This window comes from Lynx canadensis, chromosome A1 (assembly GCF_007474595.2).
Source record: "Lynx canadensis isolate LIC74 chromosome A1, mLynCan4.pri.v2, whole genome shotgun sequence".
NCBI classification, from domain to species: Eukaryota; Metazoa; Chordata; class Mammalia; order Carnivora; family Felidae; genus Lynx; species Lynx canadensis.
The window spans coordinates 104,477,688-104,504,751 of NC_044303.2; the positions used below are offsets into that span (position 1 = coordinate 104,477,688).

Here is a 27,064-nt window from a genome sequence, read left to right on the forward strand (position 1 = left end):
CCCACCCCATGCTTATTTGCTGAAAGAGAAAAATGTCCCTACTAAATGACTCTGGGGATAAAGACAAGGAACATAAGAGAAATAAAAAAAAAAATACCTAGACTAAAATTTAAACATTGAAAATTTCCAAAAATTGTAGGAGATAAAGTAGTACCTAGAGGAAAATTTATAACTTTAAATTATCTATCTAAGAACAAAGACAACAAAAAGATGGAAACGAGAGGGAATTACACACACACACACACACACACACACACACACACGCACAAAACAAAAAGGAAGGCCATAATAAAGGTAAGGCTAAAATCAATAAAGCAGAAGGCAAAGAGGATGAGAGAAAGAGAAGAGCAAGAAAATTCTAAGCTTATTTTTTTCAAGATGAATGAAATGCACCATTAATTCAGATTGGCTAGACAAAAGAATAAAAAAGAAGATGGAAATTAAACACTGAATGAAGAAGGAAATTGGAAGCAAATGAGTGAAGGTGAGGACCAGCCACTGGCTGCACCAGAATCTGACTGGGATGAAGTGAGTGTCCCCTGAGAGGGGTAACCTGGTATGGGATGTCAGAGCTAGAGAAAGGTGAAGGGGATGTCTCCACAGGGGAGGGGATGTCTGTGGAGGTGAGAAAGTGGTTACCTACAGAGACACTAATTATATAGGTAAATAAATTAAGGGCAATGAAAGCCAGCTTTCTCCTGGTAAGTGAAGAAGCTATAAATATGGCAAATATAAACATGATTGAACTTTATGGCACTGGATTTGAATTGGTGCTATTGGTGTGAACTCTTGATTTTCAATATATAGAGAGAGGGATACACACAATCTTTTTTTAGTGTTCATTTATTTATTTTTGAGAGAGAGAGAGAAAGAGAGAGAGAGGGGAAGGGACAGAGAGAGAGGGGAGAGAGAATCTCAAGCAGACTCCACTCTGCCAGTACAGAACCCAATGCCGGCCTTGAACTCATGAACCACGATATCATGACCTGAGCCAAAACCAAGAGTCAGATGCTTAATGGACGGAGCCACCCAGGTGCCCCAGGGATGTACAAAATCTTAAGTAAGATTGATCCAAGATCAAAAGGATGGCTTAACAGTAGCAAGTCTTACTACTTGGATTAAGGTAGTAGAAAGTCAGGTGTAGTTATTATTACTAGTTCCGTGTGGTATTTAAAATAATGATGTAAAAATTCACAAAATACTAGAAATAGAAAGGAAACAGAAACTCAACAAAATGATAGAAGAAAAACGTATAGCAAGTGTCTTTGGTGGAGAAACTCTGACCCCTCATTAAGACTTGGAATCCAGCCAGTGTGCCTGCTATCATGACTGCCATGGAAGGGTCCGAGAGGACCTGGCCACTGCACCCGGCCAGGGAAGAGCAGGCTTAGAAGGGAATCAGCAACCTTCAAGAACTAACAGCAGGTTCAGCCAAGATGCTAGTACAGGATAATACTAGCCAACAAGAAAAGAGAATAGAAAATAGGAAAATAAGATACAAAATAGAAATAAGATACTGTGCCTGGGTGGCTCCGTCAGTTAAGTGTCCAACTTTGGCTCAGGTCATGGTCTCATGGTTCGTGAGTTCAAGCCCTGCGTCAGGCTCTGTGCTGACAGCTCAGAGCCTGGGACCTGCTTCAGATGCTGTGTCTCCCTCTCTATCTGCCCCTCTGCTGCTCGCACTCTGTCTGTCTCTCTCAAAAATAAATAAAAACATTACAAAATTAAAAAAAAAGAAAAGGTACCATTTACAGTAGCAATATGACTAAAGGTGTTTAAGAATGAAACTAGCAAAGGACACAAGAATTTTACTGACAATGATTACAACTCTGTTTCAGGACACCGAGAACACTTAAATAAGTGGTGTTATGCTATTTTCATCATATGGGATTGCTAAAAATTGCAAAGAGGGCAATTTTCATGAAATTAATGTATAAGTTCACTACAATTCCAATCAGAATTCCATCAGGACCTTTTAAACGAGTTAACAAAACTGTTCTAAAATTTATGCACAAGAATTAAAAGCTTGTCTATAAATAACCGAGTCAGTTTTGAAAAAAAAAAAAAAGTAGAGCGAAATTGGCAGGGGATAGGGTTGCTCATTCCACTAGATGCCGAGGCTCAGGATGAAGCCACAGGGAGAAAAACAGCGAGGTAGTGCAGGGCCACAGCAGTAGACAAAAGTCACAGATTGAGACTGCAGAAACAGACCCATGTCTACATGGAACTGGGTATATGACACAGGTGACACCACAAGTGAATGACAAAAGGGGAGATTGTTTTGTGGAAGGCGAGGGGAACTTAGGGAGATAAAGCTGGATCCCTGTCTCATATCCTGCACAGAGGTAAACTCCAGATAGTTCAGAAGCCTAAGGGTGATACATGAGACCATAAAGGCAGAAAATCTGGGAAACTGTCTTTGTGATTTTATAACGAAAAAGGACTTGTTGAGGCACCTGGGTGACTCAGTTGGTTGAGCTTCTGACTCTTGATTTAGGCTCAGGTCATGATCCCAGGGTCATGGAATTGAGCCCTGCATCAGGCTCTGTGCTGAGTGTGGAGCCTGCTTGAGATTCTCTCTCTCTTCCTCTGCCCCTGTCCCCAACTCATTATCTCTCTATATATAAAATTAAAAAAAAAAAAAAAGACATTTAAATTTCAGTAAGACCACTCATAGTACAGAGTGCCTGATGACAACCAGATCTGGCTATGTCCAAGTTAAGGATTTCTGTTTAACAAAGTATACATAGCACAGGCAAAGTTAAGAGAGAGTTGAACAAATGACAAATGGAAGCACATTGAACTGACTAGGGAAAATATAAAGGGGAAGATCACCAACCCGGTAGGAAAAATTAAAAGTGTGCATTTGCACATATACAAGCAATGAGACACAGGTTTGTATGGTCAGATTGGTCCAAAAGTAAAGACTAGCTAGCGGAGAAATTGCAAAACTCAGCTGCTACAGGGTAGTGTCTTAAGTGGTGTATTCCTTCTGGAGAACAATTCAAACATAGTGAAATTAACCATGTCAGTGTCCTAGAACCTGGCATTCCCATGCATGCATACCAGTCCAGAGGAATCTTCCAACAGGACTGGAAGGAGATGACTACCCGGGTGTCTGTTTCAGGGCCCTGTTGGCTGGGTCAGGGAGTTGGTGGTAGCACGAAGGGAATAGAAACATGAAATGGAATCCCAAGCCACCATTAGAAACAGTGACCTAGGCACACATGAAGCAACACAGATCTTAAGAACATAGTGTTAAGTGGGGAGTGGGGTGGGTAAAGAATGAGATTTATAGCATAATCACCTTTTTTGTAAATTAAGACATCTAGTAAAAAACAGTATGTTTTACAAAGTCCTATGCATATTCTGTTGACTGAATGCCTAAGGAAGGGAAGAGATGAGAGTGGAGACCAGGAATGAAAGGGAAACCACCATAAAATAGAAGCTGAGAAGCATCAAGGCATAGTGGTTGGCAGCATGGACTCCAGAGTCTGGGTCTGAATCCCAGATCTGCCTCTTACTAGCTCTGTTACCTTGAGCAAGTAACTAAATTCCCAGGTTAAGCTTCTGCCTCTGTTCTAAGGGTCTGGTAGCGGATCTGCAAAGATGCAAAGACAGCCCCAAATGATTCTGCCCCTCCTGTCAGCAGGCAGGGCTTGTCACTGCTTTGACCAGTAGAATTCAAGGAGGGGACAGCTCCAGGACTTCCAAGCCCAGGCCTTATGCAGGACAGAAGCTTCTTCCCTCTTAGAGCCCTGAGCTGCCATGGAAAGAGAGGGGCCTTTGGAGTTGAGATGCCAGGTGAAGAGGCAAGGCCACACATGGAAGGAGCACCTGGACCATCTGACTGAGACATCCAAGTGCAACCAGAAGGGGCGCCGCCCACAGACCGCCTGGCTGAGCCCTAGGTGGTGAATGCATGGAATGGTGAAATGCAATGAAATAGTGGTCTTAGAGCGCTGAATTTTGGTGTGGTTTGTTAGGCACAAAGAGTTTGGCTCTAGGTACATACTTGTAGAATAAAACAGAAGAAGGACCCGTCTAGGCTGATGGTGACAGAAGTTATCAGAGACTAAATGTATGATTAACTCAGGTCTTTGCATCTGGCCTTCACAAATATGATAAAATAAAACGTTTGATAGGGTTCATGTATTCATTTCCTTAATATGGTAACTGTGGATGGTGTAGGTGAAAAGTGTGTCTGAAAAGGAGTTTCTCAAAAGAAGCAGGGCTCCGAAGCTGATCTGGTGTTGTCTTTGTGCACAGAATTCAGAGTCTCTGCGAAGGCACTAGATGTATGAGCTCAGTGACTCATGAGTTCCTCATTTCTGGGAACACAGACAACTGATAGACTATATTTGTTTTCCTCTGTAGCACTAGATCCAGAACTAGCAAAAAAAAAAAATTTTTTTTTTCATCTGTGATGAATTCTCAATTAGCCATAGTCTCCAGTGTCAGGAAATGCAAGGGTAACTGAAATCTACACATGATTCAAAGATCTCAATCAAGTCAGTAATTTCAGCCTCCAGAAGGGTCTCTTAGTTTTTATTCCAGGCACAGTGTGCTCAGTAAATATCTCTTGATCATTTAAAAGCAATCCCTCTTCTTTTTGAAAAGGATTTTTAAACTATTTGTTTATGGTCCTTCAAATCATTTATTAAAGTCGTTTGGCAAAACCCAAGCTAGGGCAGAATAACCCACACATCAGCCACAGTGAGTGGACTGAAGGGGGCAGAAGGGGTATTGCCATTCATTCATCAACTATTGGGAGCTAAGCCCTACCAATCTCACAAGGATTGTCTGAGGTAGGTATTGCCCCCATTTTACAGAGGCAAAAAACTGAGGCGCAGGTAGGTGGGGGTCACTTGTTCAGTCAGCAGCAGGGACACAGTAGAGCCAGGCTCAATGCTAGGTTGCCTGACTCATGGCTGGTTCTCTCCCACTCTGTCGACCTGGGAAGCAGAGAGTTGGAATCACCCCACAACAACTAAACAACAAGGGAAAAGAGCCAATCCCTCGACACTGAGAGCTCCAAACCAGGCACTAGATGCCGGTAGAATATACCGGCCCGTGCATTTTTGCAGAACTGACCCATTTTGCAGAGAGCATGCATTTGCCCAAGCATGGCCTTGGAGTACACATTTCTTGTGACTCCAGCCTCCACAGTCCCAGGTCTCTCGCGGCAGCCTGCCAGACCATAGACCCTCCACGTGCTTGGCCAGGAGGGATGGCGTCCAGCCAGGTGCATCCATGTCCCGACATCTGGTCCAGAAATAATCCTGAGCTCTGTACTTACCCACAAGCCCACCTCCTGTCCCATTCATGGCTTTGGAATCACCACCTGCATCTCTCATCCAGCTTTAGGTCTTAGAGCTGTGTGGCTGACTTCGGGTAGCTTCTGGGAACATTATAAATCAAGGAGGAAAGGAAGAATGTGCCAATTTCCTTTCCCAGGTATCTTTTGTCCTCAGATTCTTTCTGCCTTGGGATTCTCCCTGGTGAGAGAGACTGAGGTTGAAGTGTTTGCCTGGGGAGAAAGTGGAGCCTCCAGCTGGCCAGTGGCCCAAGTGCAGGTCAGCAGGCTGCTTTTTCTCTTTCCTTTTCTCCGTGGCTCCTCTACGCCCTCAGATGAGTCACTTTCACTAAAGATGAAGTAACTGTGGCTTCAGTCCAGCTGTAAGTGATAGTCCATGGCACTGTGGCACAGGAAAGGGAGACCAGGCCATGGAAGACAAATACAAGTAGCTTCTAAGTCATGTCATTTATTTTTTCCCTCCATTGTATTTTCTAGCTCGTCTGAGCTTCTGCTCAGTAGTCTGAGCTGTAGAATTTGTGTGAACATTCCATGTTCTCTGTATTCCCTGGATGTGAACATGCAGAAGCATGTATACACACACACACCACACATACACACACACACACACACACACACACACACACACACACACCTGGGGCAGGCAAGAATGCACTGGATTTGTCTCAGCTGTCCCTTTCCCCTCTGGCTTCACTGTGACACACATTTGTCTCTACCCTATATCCTTAAGACATATGGTTAGGACAGGGTACAGCAAAGAGGGAGAAGAGAGGGCTGTTGAAGAAGTTGAAGGAAGGGAAGCTGTGAATCCCCAGGATCCTTTACTTGCCCCTCCTCATTCTTCCCCCTGCTTCATTCTTGACTTTTCAAAAAGAATCAAAGCAAGAGGTCAAGGCTGGCAGTGACCAGTGCAGCACCTCTGCACCCCTTCTTCCAGGCAGGTGCAACTTGGCTTGGTGACAGACACAGAGCCTGGACAGCAGTCCCCACCTGTCCCTGGCCTCTTGGCTGGTGCCTTGTGCAAGTGCTGCAGTTCCTTATGCTCTCTAACCTTGAATGATGTCATAAAGGGCCAAGAGTGGATCAAGAACTTTGAGGATCTCAGATGGGTGCTGGGCTGCTAGAGCTCAGGGTCTCTCTCCTGAGGAGGACCCAAGCTGCTGGCCCAGGAAGCGAGCCACTGATGCTACTCTGGGCTCCCAGGAGTGTCCTGCCCACCCTGCAAGCAATCTACTCCTTGCATTTGGACTCGGCTTTATTTACTCGGGTGGGGATGCAAGTATGGGGGAAAGACGTGTAGCACAGACCCAGTACGAATGTGCCAACCTTCCCAGTGCAGAGGCCTCAGCGAACTGCTGGGCACCTGTCTGCCTTTGATATTTTGAGTCAATGTATCTCATCTCATGAACGAAGATGGCAGGGACTCCCTGCAGCCAACCTCAACAGGAAATGATCCCAGGAGTCTCTCACTTCCTTAATTCACGGAAGGAGCCGGGAGGAGAAAGGGGCTGGTCCTCTCATGACTGCTTGTGCCATTCAACTGAGAGGTGTCGCTGGTTAACCTGACAGCTCAGGGACCAGGGCTGGGTGGATGTTATTTATCCAATCTATTACAGGGCTGTAGTTCACAAGCTACCAAGTTGGACTCTTGGCTCTGGAAATTTAATGTGTGACAGCTGCATGCAGCCAGTGGTGTCCAGCATTTTAAAAAGGTCAATTAAGAAACGGTTGATGGCGGTGCAGCTAATGACAGCCTGGAGGGGTGAGCAGGGCCGAACAAACAGAAGGGCTGAGGCGTAGATTACTGGAACGGAGTGTCGAAGGGGAGCGTGGTGGGGAGGAAATCTATTGTCATCAGCCATAAAGCACATCTGAGTTTTGCAGCGGAGAGCGGTACAGCTGTTTCCCTCCCCAGGCAGCTCGGGGAGCAGTCTGTGAACGGGAGTGGGGGGGGGGGTGCTCAGCAGACAAAGGTGACACCTGCATCCGCTTGATCGATCTGCACACAAAAATCATTCCCCTCCTGGCCGCCTGTTCCTTTGCACTTTTCCGCTCTCCCACTTGGGGAGCATAAGGCAGAAGCTGGAGCGATATTCAGAATGTGGGTCATGTTCTAGAAATCCATATTTTAAGCATTCCCCAACGCTGGGCTCCGCCTTCTCCTCCTGGGCGTGTGGGTAGGCGGCAGGCAGGCGGATGGGGGAGCCAGCGCCAGCAAGGGCTTTCCTCAGACGACACATGTGCCCCATGGTTTCAGTGGCTACAAATGCAGGGTGCAGTTTAGAGCCTTTACACAGTGGTGGATAAAACAGGGACAGGAAGTCCTTAGCAAAGGTCTGTTTCAGCCTGTGACTGAATTGGCTCATGGTTGGGGGAAGGCACTGTGTGGGATGCGTTTTTTAAAAAATCAGACAAAGGGGCCATAGGCTGCTAGGACAGGTTTTTTGCCACATCTACCTGTCAAGCTAGAAATTCAATAGAGCAATGGGAATGCTAATTGATATGCAAAACAGGTCCAGGGTTCCTAGAAATGTCTAATGATCCACCAGTTCCTTGTGAAGGCAGAATTAAGACATGCACTAAACGAGATGGGAGTAAGAACACCAACCTTTTTGCTTGTCTTTTTTTTTCTTTTCTTTTCTTTTTAAAACCTACTTTGGGGAAACTTCACAGGTTTTATAATTAAAAAGAAGAATGTTGCAATCAGCGGGGTTTGTCTTTCACACACTGGATATTTATTATTAGAAAATAGCTTTTATCAGCTGGCAGTATCAAACAATTCGAAAGGAGCCTGCTTCTCGCCGTAATTTTCTTTCCCTCCTTAATGAAATTTAAATAAACAGTTCACTGTAGGGAGAGTTGCCACACCTTTTTTCCCCTTTAAAAACGGAATAAATGAAGTTTAGTACAAAACATCCTCCAAATATGCCTTGTTCTGTAGCCATTACGCTGTCCCCTTGAGTGAGAGAGAAGGCAATGAAAAAGACCACTCAAGTTATCAAATTACCCCCAAAGAATCTACAGTAGAAACTGGGAAACGCATAAACTAACCCAAACCAAACTCATCCAAACCAAGAAACCAGTTGTAACGTTGGCTTTTTCGACTGTAATTATCATCTGACTTTAATATATATACTTATATATATATATATATTTGAAATAGTAATAAAAAAGGAAGCATTGAATTGCATCTTTAGCAGGACAACCTTCCTCATATGTTAAAGAGGTGTTCAGAAAATCCCACATAGTATCTGCTAAATAAGCATGTTTGGCAGCTGAGCAAGTATCACGTGATTGCAGCATCCATGATTTGAAGTCAAACAGCATCTGCTCTCTTTCGGCTGAGTCCGTTGCTGGGGCGATGTGCTCACAAGGCTCAGGGTGTTCTGAGACCCACGGCTTAAGGAGGGGTTCGGGAGTGGCTCAGTACATGGCCCCCGTGCGGAGACTTCCAAAACCCCAAACAACGAGCCAACCGACCAACCACACAAGCCTCAAACAATGGTCTCCTTTGAGTTCCTCTTGACAGAATGGGGGCCCAGCAGGGACTGCTGGTTAGAAGGTACGCTGACAGACTTTGGAATGAGGAGAATCACTCTCTGATTGGTCCGACGCCATTCGTTGTACAATCGACAGTGGTATCGAAATGACACCTGGGGTCAGGAGAGGAAAAAATAAGGGAAGGTTTCAGGTAAGCAGAAGCCGAGAATCAAACCAAGGAACAGAGAACGTCATTTACAACAGCTCTGAACAGCTGACGGTGGTACAGCGGGGCGGGCCGCATGGGCAAAACGGCTCTTGCAAGCGGCTGAGGGTTGGGAGGTTGGGACCAACCAGAGAACACCCATGTGTGGGCACACGCAGGGCTCCCAGGGTGGCCTCCTCCATTCCCCATAATACTGGATAAAATTAGGATATGAAGAGGAAATGAGGTTCCTTTGGAGTCTGGATTTAGTTTTGGGGTAGTAGTGTTTGGGCCCCAAAGCGTCAGTTGTGAAGCAAGTTAGCCACAAGCAGTTGGGCAGAGTGGGTATAGTGCTAGCCCTCCCCGAGGTGTGGGATATGGCAATGTGTCTTTCTGGTCTTCAGGTTAAATGAGAGGGATGCTCATGTATCCTCCTGCAGGTTGGACTCTGCACAGTTCAGTATTCAGACTAGCAAATGTACCCTTCGAATTGTGCCATGCACAACCTGTACAACTGTACTAGCTGGCCCTGATGGGTGAACTCCAACTGCCTGTAGCTACGGTGTTCTATGGCTTCCAGTGGGGATGCTTTGGCATGGGCGCCAGGTCCCTTGATAAATTCTTCTTGAGCCAGAGCCTGGGGTAGGTTCAACTTCCGTGGGCATCTGCAATGCCTTGTGCCTACCTCAACATTGCATCCAGTGCTCTGTACCTTAGTGTATTTGTTTCTCTGTCTCCCTGCTCCAGAAGCATCTTGAGAGCATGGTTTGAGTTGTATTCGCCTGTGTAAGCCCAGCACCTAGCACGTGCCTGGCACTTAGGAAGTTGCTCAGTAGAGTTTGCTGCGTGAATAAATATCCTATGCTTTCTGATTGCACCACTGCTTCAGATTCAAGCCTCTCTTATAGAATACACAACATTATAAGCAGTCAACTGATGGCCAATTGTGGCATAACTCCGCCGAAAAGTACTTGCTTCCCATGTAAATACACTGGAATGAGACACATCTGTGGTTTGTTTTGGAGAAGGCTAGCTTACAGCATTGATGGACTGCCCAGGCAGTTCAGAGTCTGTACTTCTGAAGATGCATAAACTGTCTTTAACACTGGGGGTAGGTTCCAGTTTGGGAGCTTCTAGATGACGAGGTAGGTGCTGGGAAGGAAGATGCCCGTGAGCTTAGGCTGACAAATTACCCGGTATGGGCTGTTTAATAATCTGGGGTGGGCGGTTTGGGATGATCCCGGCACAGGATCCATGGTAATCAGAGGGCTGACCTATGGTTGGACCTCAGTGTTTCTCAAGCAGAGGAGAGCACAGGCCCTTGATCAGAAAGGGCTTACCAGTCGTCTGGCAGGATCATGAAATTCACGGCTGCTAGCTCAAATTTCTGAGGCTAGAAAGCAGATGCCACAGGCTGAGTGCCAGTGAGATTTGGATATGAAAATATAAGCTTCTCAACTCACACAGATGTGCTTTTCTCCAAAAGGCCCTGAACATGCCAAAGTGGATCAGGTTTTTTTTTTTTTTTTTTTTTTTTTCCTTAAGCTCGATTCTCATGTATCTATTCTGTCCTGCTCCTGCTTGGTGCTACTCATGAATGTGAAACAGGTAGGCTGGAAAGCCCGCTGCTCGGGGCTAAGAGCAGGGAAAGAGGAGAATGCAGACAAGTACTTAACAAAGAGCGTTGGCAGTCCTGGAAGTCGGGAATCTGGAAATACTATAGTAAAGCTGGGTTTCCAATCAAGAGACCCTTCTTCTGGGGGTGCCTGGGTGGCTCAGTCTGCTGTGTATCCTACTAGTGATTTTGGCTCGGGTCATGATCTCACGGTTTGTGAGTCTGACGTCGGGGTGGGAGCAGGTAGGGGGGCGGTGGGATCTCTCTCCCTCTCTGCCCCTCCCCCCCTCATTCTCGCATGCACACTCGCCCTCGCACTCTCTCTCTCAAAATAAATAAACAAAAAAGAGACCCGAGGTGCCTGGGTGGCTCAGTCGGTTAAACATCCGAGTCTTGGTTTCGACCCATGGGTTCGTGAGTTCAAGCCCCATGTCGGGCTCTGTGCTGATGGCAGGGAGCCTGCTTGGGATTCTCTCTCTCTCTCTCTCTCTCTCTCTCTCTCTCTCTGTTTCTCTCTCTGTTCCTCCTCTGCTTATGCTGTCCCTGTCTCTCTCAAAAATAAATAAACTTAAAAAACAAAAGAGACCCTTCTGTATGTTAAAGAGCCGTGCATGCTGGACCTCAGTAAGCAGAGAAATAGCTGTGGGCATCTGCAGATAGCTCCTTTTCTGATGCTGGGAGCAGACCCTGGGCTCTCGGGCCAGGCACCCCAGGCTTGGATCCCATCCTCTGCCAAGCGGCTCCACGTTTGGGAGGGTTGCTTACCATCCCCAAGCTTGAGTTTCCTCAGCTGCAAAATGTGAATGGTGGTATCTCAGAGTGCACAGAAAGCACTTAGCACAGTGCCTCACGTGCGCTAGTGTTCTCGGCCTGTTATTTTTGATGTGTTAAATATGGAAAGGAAGACAGTTTTGTGACGCTCCTTCTTAGACACAGGGGAACTGGGGGAAAAAGAGAAAAACAGGGCTGTTTCCCTTGCTCTCAGCGTGGCGGGGGGTCAGCAGCAGGTTGCATCACCTGGGAGCTTGTTAGAACACCAGAATTTTGGGTTCCACCCAGACCTAAGGAATCAGAGCGTGCATTTTAACAAGATCCCTAGGTGATTCACAGATACATTCCAGCCTGAGAAGCACTGCTTCAGGCGACCCAGGAGTCAACAACTTAGCAGTTCTCCTGGTGCCTTGGCCAGGAGGTACAAAAATCAGCCCGCTTGTTGAGACAAACAAATGAGATCTTATTATGCATTAATCTATCGTCATTGCCGTTAACCATCACAGTCTGCAGGCAAATTCAATCAATAAGAAGAAAGCATCATATAAAGATGACTTCTTATCGGGGGACAGTAAAATAGATTGGGGCATGATGCAGACGGGCCCTTGGGTTTGCGCTTGCCCTGGGTTCATGCTGAGCCTGGACCAAGAGCTCCAAGACGCCCCCTCCCTGCAGTGGGGCAGAATAGGAAAAAGGGAGGTTTGATTTAGAGGAAAAAAAAACAGGCAGTGACGGAAAAATAAACAACACAAACCAAAAAGAAGCTGTGGCAACTGTAACATTAGGAACTTCGTTTAGATATTTCTTAAATGTGTGAGTTTTTAATTTTTTATTTTGAGAGAGAGAAAATCCCAAGCAGGCTCTGCCCTGTCAGCATGGAGCCTGACTGGGGGCTCCATCCCATGAACTGCGAGATCATAACCTGAGCCTACATCGTAAGTCAGATGCTTAAACAACTGAGCCACCCAGGCGGCCCAAATGTCTGAGGTTTTAAGAAGAAAGGAGGAAGCAAGAGCACAGGGCCACTATTCTAAAAATACTGTTCCTTTTGGGGTGGGTTTCTTAAGGTGTATTCATTTCTTTGTCCAAAGGGTATTTATTAACCTGTTGTGGACCAGATCCTGCGAAGAGCTGTGGTCACAGACTGGGCAAGGAGGGCTAGAATACATCAGCATCCACCTCTCCCTGTCAGGGAGGGGACAGGCTGTTACCTAAGGTCTACTGTAATGTCACGGCAGGGTTTGGGAAATCTTGTTACGGATTTTTTATTCTACCCTTTCTCTCCAGAGGTTTTGGCGTGATTGAGGCTTGCTGATGGGGCCAGGGCCTTGTAAGTCACCTTCCCAGAAACGGACTGCCGCTCCCTGAACTCTGGCTGTACCGCGGAGGTGGGCTGTGTGAGCAAATGGGATGCGGAGCAGGACTGGGCACGGGGTCACATTCAACCCCAGGCTAGCTCAGGCTACCGTGGGCTATTTGGGCTGCGGCTCAGCCAGCCGGCAGTGACCCTTGTTGGACAATGTCCTACGGAAGGTTTCCCCGTGTTACAAGGAGAATTCAAATGACTACCCCATTGGGCTGGGAGCAAGCCAGAGGAGACAGATCACTCATTCACTCCATTCTGTGCCTTAACCGGTTTCTGTGCTGAGTGCTGGTTCCACCAGGGACGCGGTGAGCTGAGGGGCTTCCCCCGGGTCACAGCACCACCCCCCCCGCCCCCCTGCTCCCCACCTCTCAACGGGGGCTAATTATAAGTGCCACCCTGGATGTCTTCCTAACGCTGAGCGTGGACTCAGCTCTCATCCGGCTTTTGACTGTGCATGGAGCTCAAGTGGTTTGTGATGTGGGCAGTGACGTTTCTGGGGCACCTCTCCCCGGGATCTCGGCGGAGATGGCTGGCACCCTGGACTCCGGGATTCCTGGTACGGGTTTCCGCACGGCAGCTTCCAGAAGGCCCAGCTCCCCTGAGTTGCGCCAGATCTGTGCACAGACTGCAGAGGCAGGCCGGCTGAGTCTGAGATGGTGGGGAGGCTATGTGTCCCCCTTCGCTGCGCCCGCGAGGCCCTTTCAGGAAGGCTCCTCTGAGCAGCCGGGCTGGGACTGACACCGTGTTTGTTTACCTAAGACATTTTCACAGCATATTCTCCCGAAGCCTGACAGCTTGTTTACAATGGGTTTCTGCCGGAGGGCACTTTCCACGTGCTGTCAGCTCCTGACTTACGGCTCCTGCCAGGGCTGCTGGGTGCAGCATTTATCAGGGAGGGAGTTAGTCTAGATTCAGTAACTACTGTCGCGGGGCGTCGCGGTTTCCACACCAGTCAAAGGGGAGAAAGCCTTTCTTTCCCTCCAAATGCTTTGCATCTTGTAGACGGCTGGGCACGCAGAGGAAGAAAGCCCTGTGCCTGTTTTGGGTGCTCTGATAAATGTTCCCGAAGTTTCCGCGCCTAATCGTCACAGCAGCGGGACCCAGGGGCTGTCGCCTGCTCCTCCACCTTTTTGCGTAAGGCTGGTCAGAGAGGTTAAGTACTCTGTTCAGAGTTACACAGCTATTAGGATGTAAATCTTGGGTCCAACCACAGGGCCTTTGGATTCTAAATGCATATGTGCTCTTACCATGCAGCACTGCCTCTTGGAAACATTTCTGGAATAGAATATGTTCTCATGCTCCTGAAAGAGCCCTTGCTAGGTACCTTTCCCACCCAATCCCCTCTTTCATCTAAGATGGGTCGCATCCGCATTCCCCTAGGAAAACTTTTCCTTTCCTTTCCTTTCTTCCTCCTCCACCCTTCTTTTCCTCTTTCGTAGTGGGAGTAGGAGCTGGTGGGGCCGGGTTTGGAAGGCAGAGCAAAGGAGCAAGTGTGAGCAAGCGCTAGAAGCTTCCACATGCTGACACACTGTGCTACGGGATATGAGAGTGGTACACTCTGGACAGGAAATACATATTAAATAACAATGGAACGTGTTCAGATTAGAAATGAGCAGGCACAGGAGAGTCATGCCAGGAAGCAGGGGGCCTGGTTTCTGAAACTGTTGTAGAGGCTAGTGACGCTCTTCTCTGCGGGTCCCAGAGGGAAACATAAAGCGTGAGATCAATGCCGTGCCAACTGGTGCCCAAGCCATCAACTCACTTCATGAGTTCAGTGAACGGAAAGAACAGAGATGTTTAAGAATTCTTCCTCATGTACAGCAGGCACACTTATTGGGAACTGGTTTTCTTTGGTGGCGGCTTCTCAGCTAGATAAATGAGTGTTTTTATGGGCAGCAGAGTCAATATCCCGACACAGAGAATAATCATCAGGCAAAGTGCAGCCCCACGTCCAACAAAGACTTGAGGCTGCGTCAGGAAGTAAGAAGAAAATAACCAGCAGGAGGATTCATGATGTGCGCAGGCAGTGACAGCAACGGTGGCCGAATGCATCATTCATAATACACTACAATCCCAGCAAAAGTGAGGAACATAAACCAGAGAAAGGAAACGCCATGCCTCATAACGGATGGAGTCCTAGAACGCTGGAGGGGAGAAATGTCTGGGGTGTGTGTGTTTGACTGATGGGCTCTCAGAAGCTGGGGCTTTTTCTTTACTTGATCTGCTCTTCCCAGCAGCACACCTACGCGTACACACACACACACACACACACACATGCACACACGTGGTAATAAATCGCATCAGACTCTCTCACCAGCACCTGCAGGTCTGTCTCTCCACGGACATGTGACGGACAAGAGGGAAGTCTGTGCCAGCCTTGGGGCAGCCAGCTCCAGCTGCTCTGACCGCCCCCCCCCCCTCCCCGGACGGTGGGCCATACTTACTAGTGTCCAAAAGAGGTAAATAGTGAAGAGTGCGACAGTGAGTGCAATCAGTCCGACGGCCTCCAGCCGACTGCTAAAGTGCAGGTGGTCCACAGCGCCCCGCAGGCAGAGCCAGCCCGAGATGGTGGCCAGTGGAGTTATGAACAAGAAGCACACCATGTCTCCAAACAGAGTCCGCTTCTCATGCTGGGGGCCTGGGTTTCTGAGCCACTGCCGGGGAAAAGGGAGGAGAGAGAAAAGCAAGGTCACGGTTAAATGCCAGGATGGCATGGAGATACACTACCCGCAAGCTGTCTTCTTCTTCGGGAAACTGGGAACGGGCACTTCTGACCCATGCTGAGATCACAAGGCAGCATTAAGGGCTCATTCCCAGGCCCCGCCTCACCGGATTATAGTGACTATGGTGATAATTTAACGTGACAATAGTGATGATGATAAAAACAATAATTTGAACAGTGTCCTTGCTGTCGATGGCCTGCTGTTTCTGAAACGATGGTTATCATTTTAAATAGCGACCCCATGGGAAGGTAGAGAGGATGTTATTTCTGGAAGGTAATAGCTGAGATAGAAAAAGTGCTGTCATGTGGCCAAAGCCTTCCAGGATCTTGGCTCTGGGAGATGTCTACAGGAAAGGGTTAACTCAGCAGGCCGGGTGGCTCAAATTGTGCATGTTCCCCTGAAAGACCCGTTTTCAAGATTGGCTCTTCAGAAATGAGCTCTGAGTCCTGGCAATATTTTGCCTTTTACGAGTGTCTTTGTTTGCCTGAGGCCTTGGGCCATATGGTAAGAGTATAATGAAATAGTTTATGCCAACAGCGTGATTTATGCTGAACACCTATGTTCGCTGTGGGGGCTGGAATATGAGCAGCTGAGGTCAGTCATGCAGGCGCTGAATGCCTATGTGACCGACCCCAATAAACACCCTGGACACCAAGGCTTGGGTTGATAACGCTTGGTATGTGTTGTCACAAATTGTTGCTGGAAAAATTAAGCAGATTTGTATGACATTACTGGGAGGGGACACCTGGGAAGTCGCACCTGGTTTCTTCTGAACTTCACCCCGTCCATTCACCCTTTCCTTCTGCCGATTTTAGTTGGTGTCCTTTTGCTGTAATAAATTGTAACCATGAGTAAAAGAGCTTTTCTGATTCCTGTGAGTCCTTCTACTCAATCATGGAGGCTGATGGTGGTTTTGGGGATCCCCCACAGAGTGAGACTCATGTGACTCCATGAACTGAGTGATGCCCCTCCTTGTTAGGACCCTGGACCTCCTCCTTAGGGTGCTCCCTGACATTTTAATTGGGTTGCTCTCTTGACTGAGTCAATCCCAAAAAAGGGTGGGCAAAACTTTGTGGTTGTTGAAAGACCAGAGAGGAGAATTCCTACAGGAGGGGAACAGAGTTGCTGTCCCAGTTGGGGAATTGCTGAATGCCTGCTGAAATGTTCTCCATAATCCATTCTGGGAAAAGTCATGCTTACGTATGGGTGTCGGTGCACGACAGTAATGAGGTCAGGTGGCTTTTCTTCAGATTGGCATTGAAACATGTCTCCAAATACCCCTGCCTCACTACCCCATGTAGTAGTGGCTGTGCCCAAAGGGTCCAGAGGAGGGGGGGTTGAGCACAGTTAGGGGTGGGAGTGGCAAGAGACGCAGGCCGAGTCTGTTTTCCATCTTGTTTCCTAAACGAACAGGGGCTTAGCTGTGCCGTGGGCTGGCCCCCAAATGGAAGCACTGTGGGCTGCTGAGCACACTTTCCAAATGGCCAGGGCTGCAGTTCCCACAGAAACATTGGTGGGAGTGAAAGCATCATGACAGGGGATATGAGAGTAGATGGTGCACAGTGGAGAGTAAAGGGAAGGCCATGGTCAAGGGCAGGAGGAAGAGACAGAGGAAGCAAGGTGAGGACAGAGCAATGGAAGGGCCAGCAAAAGCTTCAGGGAGTGACTAGAGGAGATGGGTGGCGGGGAGAGATGGTAAAAGGCAAGGAAGAGCTTTTCTGAAAGGTACCCTTTCCTTGAGTGTTTGCCTGGGGCCAATATTAAACGACCCACAGTGCCCAACATACCAGTTTCCAGGGACAACCCACCTTACCATCGTGCTGAGATGCTGAAAGAAGTCAACCTCAGCTCAGTAATGAGGAGGCAACTTGTCTGTGAATATAAATACAGCATTATAAAAAATTTCACATAAATCCCTAAGTGATCAAGTGCGAATGATGCTGACCCTGCTGCCTGTTGTCATGTTACCTTACACATCTCAGCAGCTTCAGCAAAATTCAAAGAGCTCTTATTAATTAACATTTTCTTGCCTAAACACTGGGAATATCGATCGCTATGAGGTGGAAAGGAGAAATCAGGTACGATTATCCTAATTTTATGGAGGCTCAGTGAGGTTAAATGATCGCTCCAGGTGATTCGGAGGTCAAACTGAGGAGAGGACTCACATCGCTCCCCTCTTGCTCAGGTGTCCTATCAGTAAAATACTCGAAAAATATTAAAATTGCAAGACATGCAGAAATCCAGATCCTTAAACAATTTTGCTCAAATCGCAGCAACCTGATTCCCCTTGCAGATTTTCCCTGGAAGCAGATCTGGAAGCCTGGCCTCCCTTGTTGGAACATAGGAAATTCTCAGTAAATATGCAACAGATGTTCACAGACAAGCCGACCTCACTGGCGAAGACTTTCCTCAATTTCTGCTGCTTGGGAATTTGGAATGCATTTTATGAAAATTAATTTAGAATTTTACTTATCTATGTGGCCCTTAACATGACCCAGTGAAATGACTCAGGTGTGGAAGGAGGTAATTACAAATCACTAGTTATCTCTGTCTGGTGTAAGATAAATTACAAAGGCAAGATTATTATTACTAATGCTGGTTCCTGGTTTCTCAGTTTCTAGTTGTGCTCTGATTTTCTATATTCTTTTTTTTAGATGTTTATTTATTTGGAGAGAGAGAGAGAGAGAGATAAGAACGAGTGTTGGCAGGGGAGGGGTAGAGGGAGAAGGAGAAAGAATCCCAAGCAGGCTCCATGCTCACCATGGAGTCCAGCATGGGGCTCGATTCCACGACTGTGAGATCATGACCTGAGCCAAAATCAAGAGTCAGCTGCTTAATTGACAAAACCACCCAGGCGCTGGTGATTTTCTATATTCTTGAAAAATTTTCAGGCCTTTTTATATATACATTATCACCCAAAATCTGGACTCTGCACATTATTAGCTATAAATATATATGTGTGTTTATAAATGTATATATATATGTATATAATATATATGTGTATGTATTGTATGTATACATATAATATATACATATATATGTGTGTTTATAAATGTATGTATATAAATATATATTTATAGTTAATGTGCAGAATCCAGACCATGAGTCATATAAATTTGCTCAACTTACTCTTTATGTTGTTTGCTGCTGGGTCATATTTAAGTATGAAGTTGTTTTTCTTTTTTTTTTTCTTTTTTAAAGTAAGCTCTGTGCCCAGCTTGAGGCTCGAACTCATGACCCTGAGATCAAGAGCTGAATGCTGTACCAACTGAGCCAGCCAAGTGCCCAGGTATGAAGTTACACCCTAGGTAGCGTTATATCAAAATCGGTGACTTCTTCAGAATCCCAGGTGTCATTTATGTTTTACACAAATGTTAAGTCCCATGAACAGGACCACTGGTAGTATCTGTTGCTGAGAAAAACCCTGCCCTCTGCCACAGTAAGAATGTCTGTCAAAGCATCCAAGTTGGTCGATAACAGGATATTTATACAAGCAGAGATTATAACCGAGAAAATCTGATTACACCTCAAATTTCCATCAAGAGGGGGGATGTCTAAATAAATTAGGAAAACAAAATAAATTATGGAATTTACTTAGAACAGAAAACCATCGAGTAATTTCAAATGATAATGCGCATTTTATATTTCCTGATATGATGTACTGCTGAGCAGGAAGAGTTCTACTGGACAGAATGTGTAGTAAGATCCTGTATATATGATGAGATAGTTACATACACACAGACATTTACACCTACAAAGATGTAGTGGATTTACACAGACAAAGACCAGAATGATACCCAGCAAGATAGTGGCTATTCTTGGTGGTGGAATCATGAATGGCCTTTAATTTTTTTCACTTTGTATGTATTTTATAAAATGAACATGGATTCGCCATGTAGCTACACATGTATGTATTAGTTGTGTACGAAACATTGGGAAAGACAGAGGGGGACACTGACTGAGAGACAGGGAGAGAAGAAGGAGGGAGCTGTCTAGCTAGTGCTTAGCAAACAACAGCAGTAAAAAAATAAAAAGAAAAATAAATAAATAGTACTGACAGATGTTTGGGGCAAGCTCAGTGCTAGAAATCTGAGTTCATTATGCATTATCTCACTGAGTCCTTGCAATAACTCTCTGAAGCATGTGCTAACATCATCCCCATTTTACAGATGCCGACACTGGGGAACAAAGAATAACTGACCTAAGGGTGGACAGCAAGTAGGTGGCCGAGGCAGGATTCAAACCAGCCTCACTTTGCTGTTCCTTGATTTCCATGCTTACATTTTCTTTCTGCACCAAATGGCACTTGTGTGGATGTGTGTGTGTGCACACGCAGTCACTAGATTTTTTGCAAGCTTTCAGCGAGGTGGGATATGGTAAATCCTGCCATTTTACTGTTTCATCAGGTAGGTGAAGGACTGGCTGGCCAGGATGGTATCGTGGTAACTTTATAAAATATTCTCAGGCTACTATTCCGTTCTATGTGAATTCTCTTACCAGATCACAATGCGGTCCAATCTGTGGGCATTGAATCACAGCTTCACTTTGGCATAATTCGTAACAGACAAAGGGTTGATCTCAATTATTGTTCACTGTGGTTTTTTGCTCCTCTGTGTCTCCTGCCTCTCTAATCAGTTATACATATTATACACAGAATATTAAACCTATTCTGTAGCAGTATCTTCATTTCCCAAACATTTAATAAAAGAGCAGGCTTCGGCAGAATGGCAGGTTTGTTTGTGTGTCTGTGTTGCCACCCGACCTGACCTGAGGTGGACCCTTTAGAACACTGGCATCTCGCACATTCAGCGTTTACAATGCTAAATCAGTGACAGGAACTTATGTTGACTCACACCTTGTGAAATGCAGAGCACTCTCTTATATGCCACATGAAGTAATTGCTTTACTCTCCGATAATCTTTGAAGGCGGTGCCACTACACCACCGTTTTACCGATAGGGAAACTGAGGCACAGAGAAGATTGGTGTTGGCTCTGGTCCATGCACTCTAGCTCTAAAGACTGTGCTCCGAAACAATCTGTTCTGTCATCATTCTTTTTTTATTTTTTATTTTTTTTTAATGTTTATTTCTGAGAGAGAGAAAGAAAGAGCGAGACAGCGTGAGCATGAGCGGGGGCGGAGCAGAGAGAGGTAGACACAGAATCCGAAGCAGGCTCCAGGCTCAGAGCTGTCAGCACGGAGCCTAATGTGGGGCTGAAACTCACGAACTGCAAGATCTTGACCTGAGCCGAAGTCGGATGCTTAACCGACTGAGCCACCCAGGCGCCCCTCCGTCATCATTCTTGAAGAGGCTTTAGTTTAACATTGGTCTTCTGCTTATACTTGGGGGTTAGCTGTGGCCGATGTTTGAGAATACTAATTTATTTGGCATCTCTCACCTGGCCGGCTCACCTCCTTGGCCGCCAGGGGATCTGTCGGCAACGTGGGCACCCTTCCGGCCTTCTGTTCTCTGCTTCCATCAGAAACGTAAAGCAGGGAGACTGCGCCATTAAAAGCCCTGGCACTGAGCTGCCTATTTTTCTGTGGCGATCTCATTCCAATCGCTAACTCGTTCCTGAACCCGGAGATTGATCTGCTCTTGGAAATACATACAAAAACCAACCACTCAACCAACCATCTAAACAAAACAGAACCCCCTCGCCCCGCCCCATGGTAATCAGCACTGTAGGGCCATAGACAGCAGAGGGAATGAAAGTATCATTCCACCGGTGACACAGCATCACTCACTGGCCGTAAGTGTACATCCAAGGTGAGCCGGGCACCAGTGATTCCTTTCAAGGTGGAGTAACTGTGGGTTCGGATATAATTACAGTGTCAATTTGTTAAATCCCTTCCTGGGGAGTAGGGGCAAAGGGGGTGCAGTGCTATAGGACATTAGATTCTGCCTCCCAGCCTCCGAGTTAATCGGCTTAAATCCTCAAGGTAGATAGGACAGCCTGCAGGTCAGTTTGTACTAGAACCAGATTACACTCTGGTGGCTAATAGCTCTGATCGATTACAGCCTTCCCCATGAATCTCCTTAATGAGAAACCATCACGAGAATGGGAGAAACTGATAGAAGGGATAACAACTGATAGGACCACCAGAAATTTATGGAGAGGAAAAAGAAAAAGAAGGCATGGTCTCACAATGTTGTCTCATGTGGGTTTATCCGCTTGAGTGTCTCTTGTTAATATGACACTTGGCAGAGTTATTAACCAAGGGCTTACCTTCCTTGGGATGGGTCTTATTTTTGAAGCCCAACTCATTTTACACTAAGCTGTCTTGCTTGCCTGGGGAGCGGCGAAGTGGAAGGGGCAGTGCTGTGATTAGACGGTAGGTGATGGGTCCTTTCCATGATTTAGAAATGACCGTGAAACATGAAAACCATGCATTTCAGTTAATGGAGGCACAAAAGAGAACAAAAACAAGGAAACATACTCCTACCGGTGTTCTCAATCCCTGAACTCCAGTCTGTCAGTCAATTTCCAGGACAGCTGAAGTCTCACAGAAAGAAATTCCGGTGCCGGGGAGCTGAGGAGATGCTGCTTGTTTGGGACATCCATCAGTGGATGCTGACACTGCTCACAGCAATGCGCCTCAAATGAAAACTTCACAGAGGATTTGCTCATGATCCTAAAATGTCCTTCTCCAGCCTTGGCCTCTGTCCAAAGCTCCAGATGCGCATATTCAACAGCCCGCTCAACATCTCCACTTAGATGACTAACAGGCGACTTAAACTCAATCCGTCCGAAACAGAACTCTTGATTTAGTACTTAACTTCACAACCTCTCTTTTCTCCACGTCTCCTCCATCTCAGTGAATGACATCACCACCCACCCAGTCGCTCAGCCATCCATTTCCTTTCTGTCTTGTGCCTAGCCCTCCAGGAAGTCCTATCAGCACCACCTTCAATAAGTCTGGCGTCTGTGCACTTCTTCCCACGTCCACTGCCTCTATCCCCGGGCCACGATCATCTCTTACTTGGGAGGCAATAGCCTCCCGGCTTCCATTCTGGCTTCCCTACAGTCCAGCTCCAAAACCAGGGAGAGAGACCTTGTACATACATCAGTCAGAGGATTTTGAACCTTTGCTTAAGGCTCTCCAGTGGTCAGAACTGTGTCTGTACTCTTGACCTAGGACTACAAGAAGACCTGACCTCACACCTGCCTACCTCTCTGACTACGTCTCCTACCACCTCTCCCCCTTCATTTCCAACCTTTACCTGTGGTGTTCCCGTATGGGAGGCAGGCTTTGTCCACATTCTTGTACGGTTGGCTCCTTCCGATCACTTAGGTCTCAGCTCAGAGGGTAACTTAGCACTGCAAACACTCCTGAACCTATAAACAGTGCCTTGCTCTATTTTCTACAGAGCTATGGCACTCTCTGAAAAGATGCTCTCTTTATTTATTTGTTTGTTCCCTTGTTTACATTTTGTTCCCTACTTCAGTGAGAACTCCGTGATGACAGGGACTTCATTTTTGTTCATTATTGCATGCCTCAACCCAAGAACAGTGCTGGAATGCAGTTGATGCTTAATGAAAATGAATGAGCAAACATCTGGATGCCAGGACCCCTGACCAGAAATGATCTTAGAATATGAGTTAGACGAATGAAATTGGTTGGTAAGGAGACACTTTTGTTGGTGAGTAGACATCAAGTCCTGAGGATCACTGCGTTCAGCCTTCTGGACGGGAGATGGTATTCCTGAACATTTTGCTCTTTGTAGGTTTCCAAGAGAAATATCTACATGTTGTTTTGTTGCTATGAGGTGTAAAACCTGTATTTTCTGTTCAAGCTTTTTTTCCCCCTGAGATGTAAATAATTGTGGAATGCCATCTATTTCTCCATAGGTCATGAGATAGCATGGCAAATACACTAAATTATTTAAGGTCCTTTCTAGTGTTTTAGTCACAATTACTATCTTTTTTTTTTATACCCCCATCCCTTTTTTTTTTTTTTTTTTTTACTACCTTGAACTACATGAGAACGAGACAATATCAGATGCCCATTTAAAAATTATACAACCCCGGTTCAACCAAAAATATGTACTGAGTGACTATTATGTGCCAGATACTTTCACTGAATTTAATAACACCAGCTGGTGTTGTTATTCCCATTTTGAATTACGATATTAAGCCTCATCGATGTTGAGGTACTTGTTCAAGGTTACAGGGCAGAGGAGCCAGGGTTTGAGATCTCCAGCCTAATGTTCTTTCAGCTCTTTCTTTCAGCTTGCTTTTGCACTACATACAATCTTACCCAAAATTTTTTTTATTAAAAAAATGCTTAAGGTGGCTCAGTCAGTTAAGCATCTGACTCTTGATTTCAGCTCAGGTCATAATCTCACGGTTGGTGAGATTGAGTCCCATGTTGCTGACAGTGCAGAACCTGCTTGGGATTCTCTCTCTCTCTCTCTCTCTCTCCCTCTCTCTCTGCCCCTCCCTGCTGCACGCACTCTCTCTCTCTCAAAATAAATGAACATTAAAAAATGTTTAGTTAGGGGCACCTGGGTGGCGCAGTCGGTTAAGTGTCCGACTTCAGCCAGGTCACGATCTCGCGGTCCGTGAGTTCGAGCCCCGCGTCGGGCTCTGGGCTGATGGCTCAGAGCCTGGAGCCTGTTTCCGATTCTGTGTCTCCCTCTCTCTCTGCCCCTCCCCCGTTCATGCTCTGTCTCTCTGTCCCAAAAATAAATAAATGTTGAAAAAAAAAATTAAAAAAAAAATGTTTAGTTGAAGTGTAATAATGGACGTATAATGCTATACAGTATCAGTTTCACATATAACTACATGAAATCTTGATCCTAATTTGTTTGCCCCTACAGGCTGGGGAAGTAGCCGGAGGAGACAGGAGACTGCTTCTAGTGCCCCCTGTTGGCTCCCCCAAATGCCGTGTGACCCTCATCCAGTTTTTTCACCTCTCTGGGGGCAGTAAAATAACAGAAGTCCCTCTCACAGGGGTGAGGAAGGTTCAGCTTCGAAGGGAGTGGTGCAAGACCGTCTCTCTTTGGCTCAAGTTCCCACTTCTGTTCAAAACATCAGGTTCAACTAGAGACTGGGTGTATCGTCTTCTGAGCTCGGGCTGTGCGTTCGCTGCTCCCTAAACGTCTTTCCATCTGTGCAAGCAACACCTCACACTTGACACGGTCCACAATGGAGCACTGGGTTCACCTCCATCACCCAGCTCCCGCCCGCATTGTCCTAGACTTGGGCGTGGCAAGACCAATACTGGTGGCTCTGGTGCACACCCTCGACCCCATCCTTCCTCGATGCCCCACCCCCCACACGCAACCAATCGGCAGGTCCTGTTGGTTCTTCTGGAATACATCTTGAACTCGTTCGCGTCTCTCTCTCTCTCCAGTGTCACTAGTCTTCCAAGCCACTACTCTCCCCTGAGCCACATAATTGCCTCCTCACCCTCCTGTTCCTGTTATCCGAGAATCCAGTGTCTGCACAGCAGCAAACTCACATCACTTCTCTTGCTTAGAATTCCCTGGCGGCTCCCCAGGGCATGTAGTCTAAGGCTTCTGAACGGCCCACAAGCCCTGTGTGTTTGTACCCTGGGCTCCGCAGACCCCCAAGCAGGCCAAGGACAGGATTCATGGGATCTGTGATTGGGGAGATTTTCACAGCCTCTAATTGAAATCTGGCATCTCACTGAGTTATGCAGAAGATCTTATGGGTTGGAGCAGCACTTGTGGCTTTGTGATCAATAAAAAAATCACAGCTATTTCCCATCCCATTAAACTGTTGCAGACATCTTGACATATTGCTCCTTCATGGTTGGTTATTAGATCTGCCACAGAATGTGTTAAAGAAGCACTTCGATTTTATATCCCAGCTTTTGTCTTTTTAATACTTTGATCGCTGTGTTATAATGTAATGGGTTGTCCCATTCCTACGTTTTTTTATTTTATGTAATTAAAAACATGATCTGAGAGAAGGGATCCACAGACTTCAACAGACTGCCGCTGGGTCCTCAATGGAAAAGTTTAGGCACCTGGAATCTGGTTCCTTTGATCTCTCAAGCAATGCTCCTTCTTTTTCCATGTTTCTTCCTGATTCAGAAAAGCATGAGGACCTCTGCAGGGGTTCTCTTCTGTCTAGTGCTCTCCTTCCCATGGCCAGCTCCTTCTTGGCCACACCTCTACTCAAAGATCATTCTTCAGAGAGGACTTCACGAATCACCATGCACTCTCTCACCACGTTACTCTTCACAACAACTTGTTTCTTTCTTTATAACTTTTATCACCATCAGAAATAACCTTTTTATTCATTTGTTTATCCCATGTCTTTCTCCCCAGCAGGTAAGCTCTCTTAGTACATAATAACATTCTCCTGGTGTGTTCAGTTATAAAATTCCCGCTTCCTGAAATACTTAGTTTGTGCTTGATAAATATTAGCTGAAGAAGAATATAAATCCTCCTGACTCACAGGATCACTTTGAGTGGAAACAGGATGAGTTTAACTGAAATCCATCCCTACGTACATAAAGACCATTCACCCTGACCCTACTAGTCAAACACCGTAAAGTAATTTTTTGCCACAGACACACGGTTAGAGCAGTTGCTCTGGCATTCACAGGTGTGATTTGGCTGAAGCATAAGTCACATTCAAGGGCACCCTGGAGATTTGTGACAGTCCCTGGAGGACTTAGGCCAATAGGCCAATTAATGGGCCACAATGCGTCATAAATACCATATTTGTACCTGAGACGCTGTAATTTGGTGCTGGCATTATTTAAAACAAACGCTACACATGCTGACATCAACGGTTTGAAGTTTTCCAAAGAGGAGATGAGCCGCACAGCAGGACTAGATGGCAGCGTAATTTCATATATTCACTCGCAACTTCAGATATAAGCAAAATGGGAATCATTTTGCTCTAATTATTTTAGATCATCCCTGTGCAGACGTGATCACAGCCAAATGGAGACTGCTTATCCGGAATATGAGAGGATGCTGCACGATTCTGTGGCACATGTGATCAATGTGAAGCCAGAGACAAAAGGAGACGAGATCAAGAGAGGACGGAGGACAAGAAAACAGAAATTTCTAGAAGAAATTAGTAATTGACAAGCATAGTGCCCAAAATAGAAATGATTTCTGGGAGGCAATGGTCTCATACTGTGTAGTCTGTTATCAACAGGACCCCACCAGCCACCCCAGGTCCCTGAGCCCTGTTTCTTTTGGCTGTTTTGGGGCTCCTGGCCCTGCATCCAGTACATTTGCTGGCATCTGACACCCTGTCTTCTGGCCTGCTGTGGGCCATAAGCTTTGAATAATGACTTCCAGCAGAAGGACAGGATCACAGGGCAAAAGGTGCCTGGACAATGGACCAAGTAAGAGCCCCATTTGGAATCTTGAACAAAAGCTGAGATTATGATGGATAATGTGAACAAGGATAACAAATCTCTATCTTGATCCCTGGGAACAGTGAGAGAGAGAGGGAATAGAGAGAAACCAAATTCAAAACCAGGTTGTCAAAACGGGACCACATTTAAAGATCGGTGTCCCTCCGAGGGAGTGAGGGAGGATATGAGTGCAAGAACTCTCCAGGCAGAGTGTGGTGGAGGGGTTGTAGTGAAACA

General features: G+C 46.3%; 1 protein-coding gene across 2 annotated transcripts in view; it reads right to left on the reverse strand.

The window, feature by feature from the left end:
- Window positions 1-6,923: 6,923 nt before the first annotated feature.
- The window catches only part of MARCHF3 (membrane associated ring-CH-type finger 3), a 151,605-nt gene continuing 131,464 nt past the window's right edge, over window positions 6,924-27,064 (reverse strand). For both annotated transcript variants that reach the window (XM_030317215.1, XM_030317222.1), the window contains 2 exons: window positions 15,199-15,408; window positions 6,924-8,970 (listed from right to left, as the gene is read on the reverse strand). In XM_030317215.1, coding sequence (XP_030173075.1) covers window positions 8,812-8,970; window positions 15,199-15,408 — 369 coding nt within the window. In that variant the 3' untranslated portion in view covers window positions 6,924-8,811. The remainder of the gene's footprint in view (window positions 8,971-15,198; window positions 15,409-27,064) is intronic.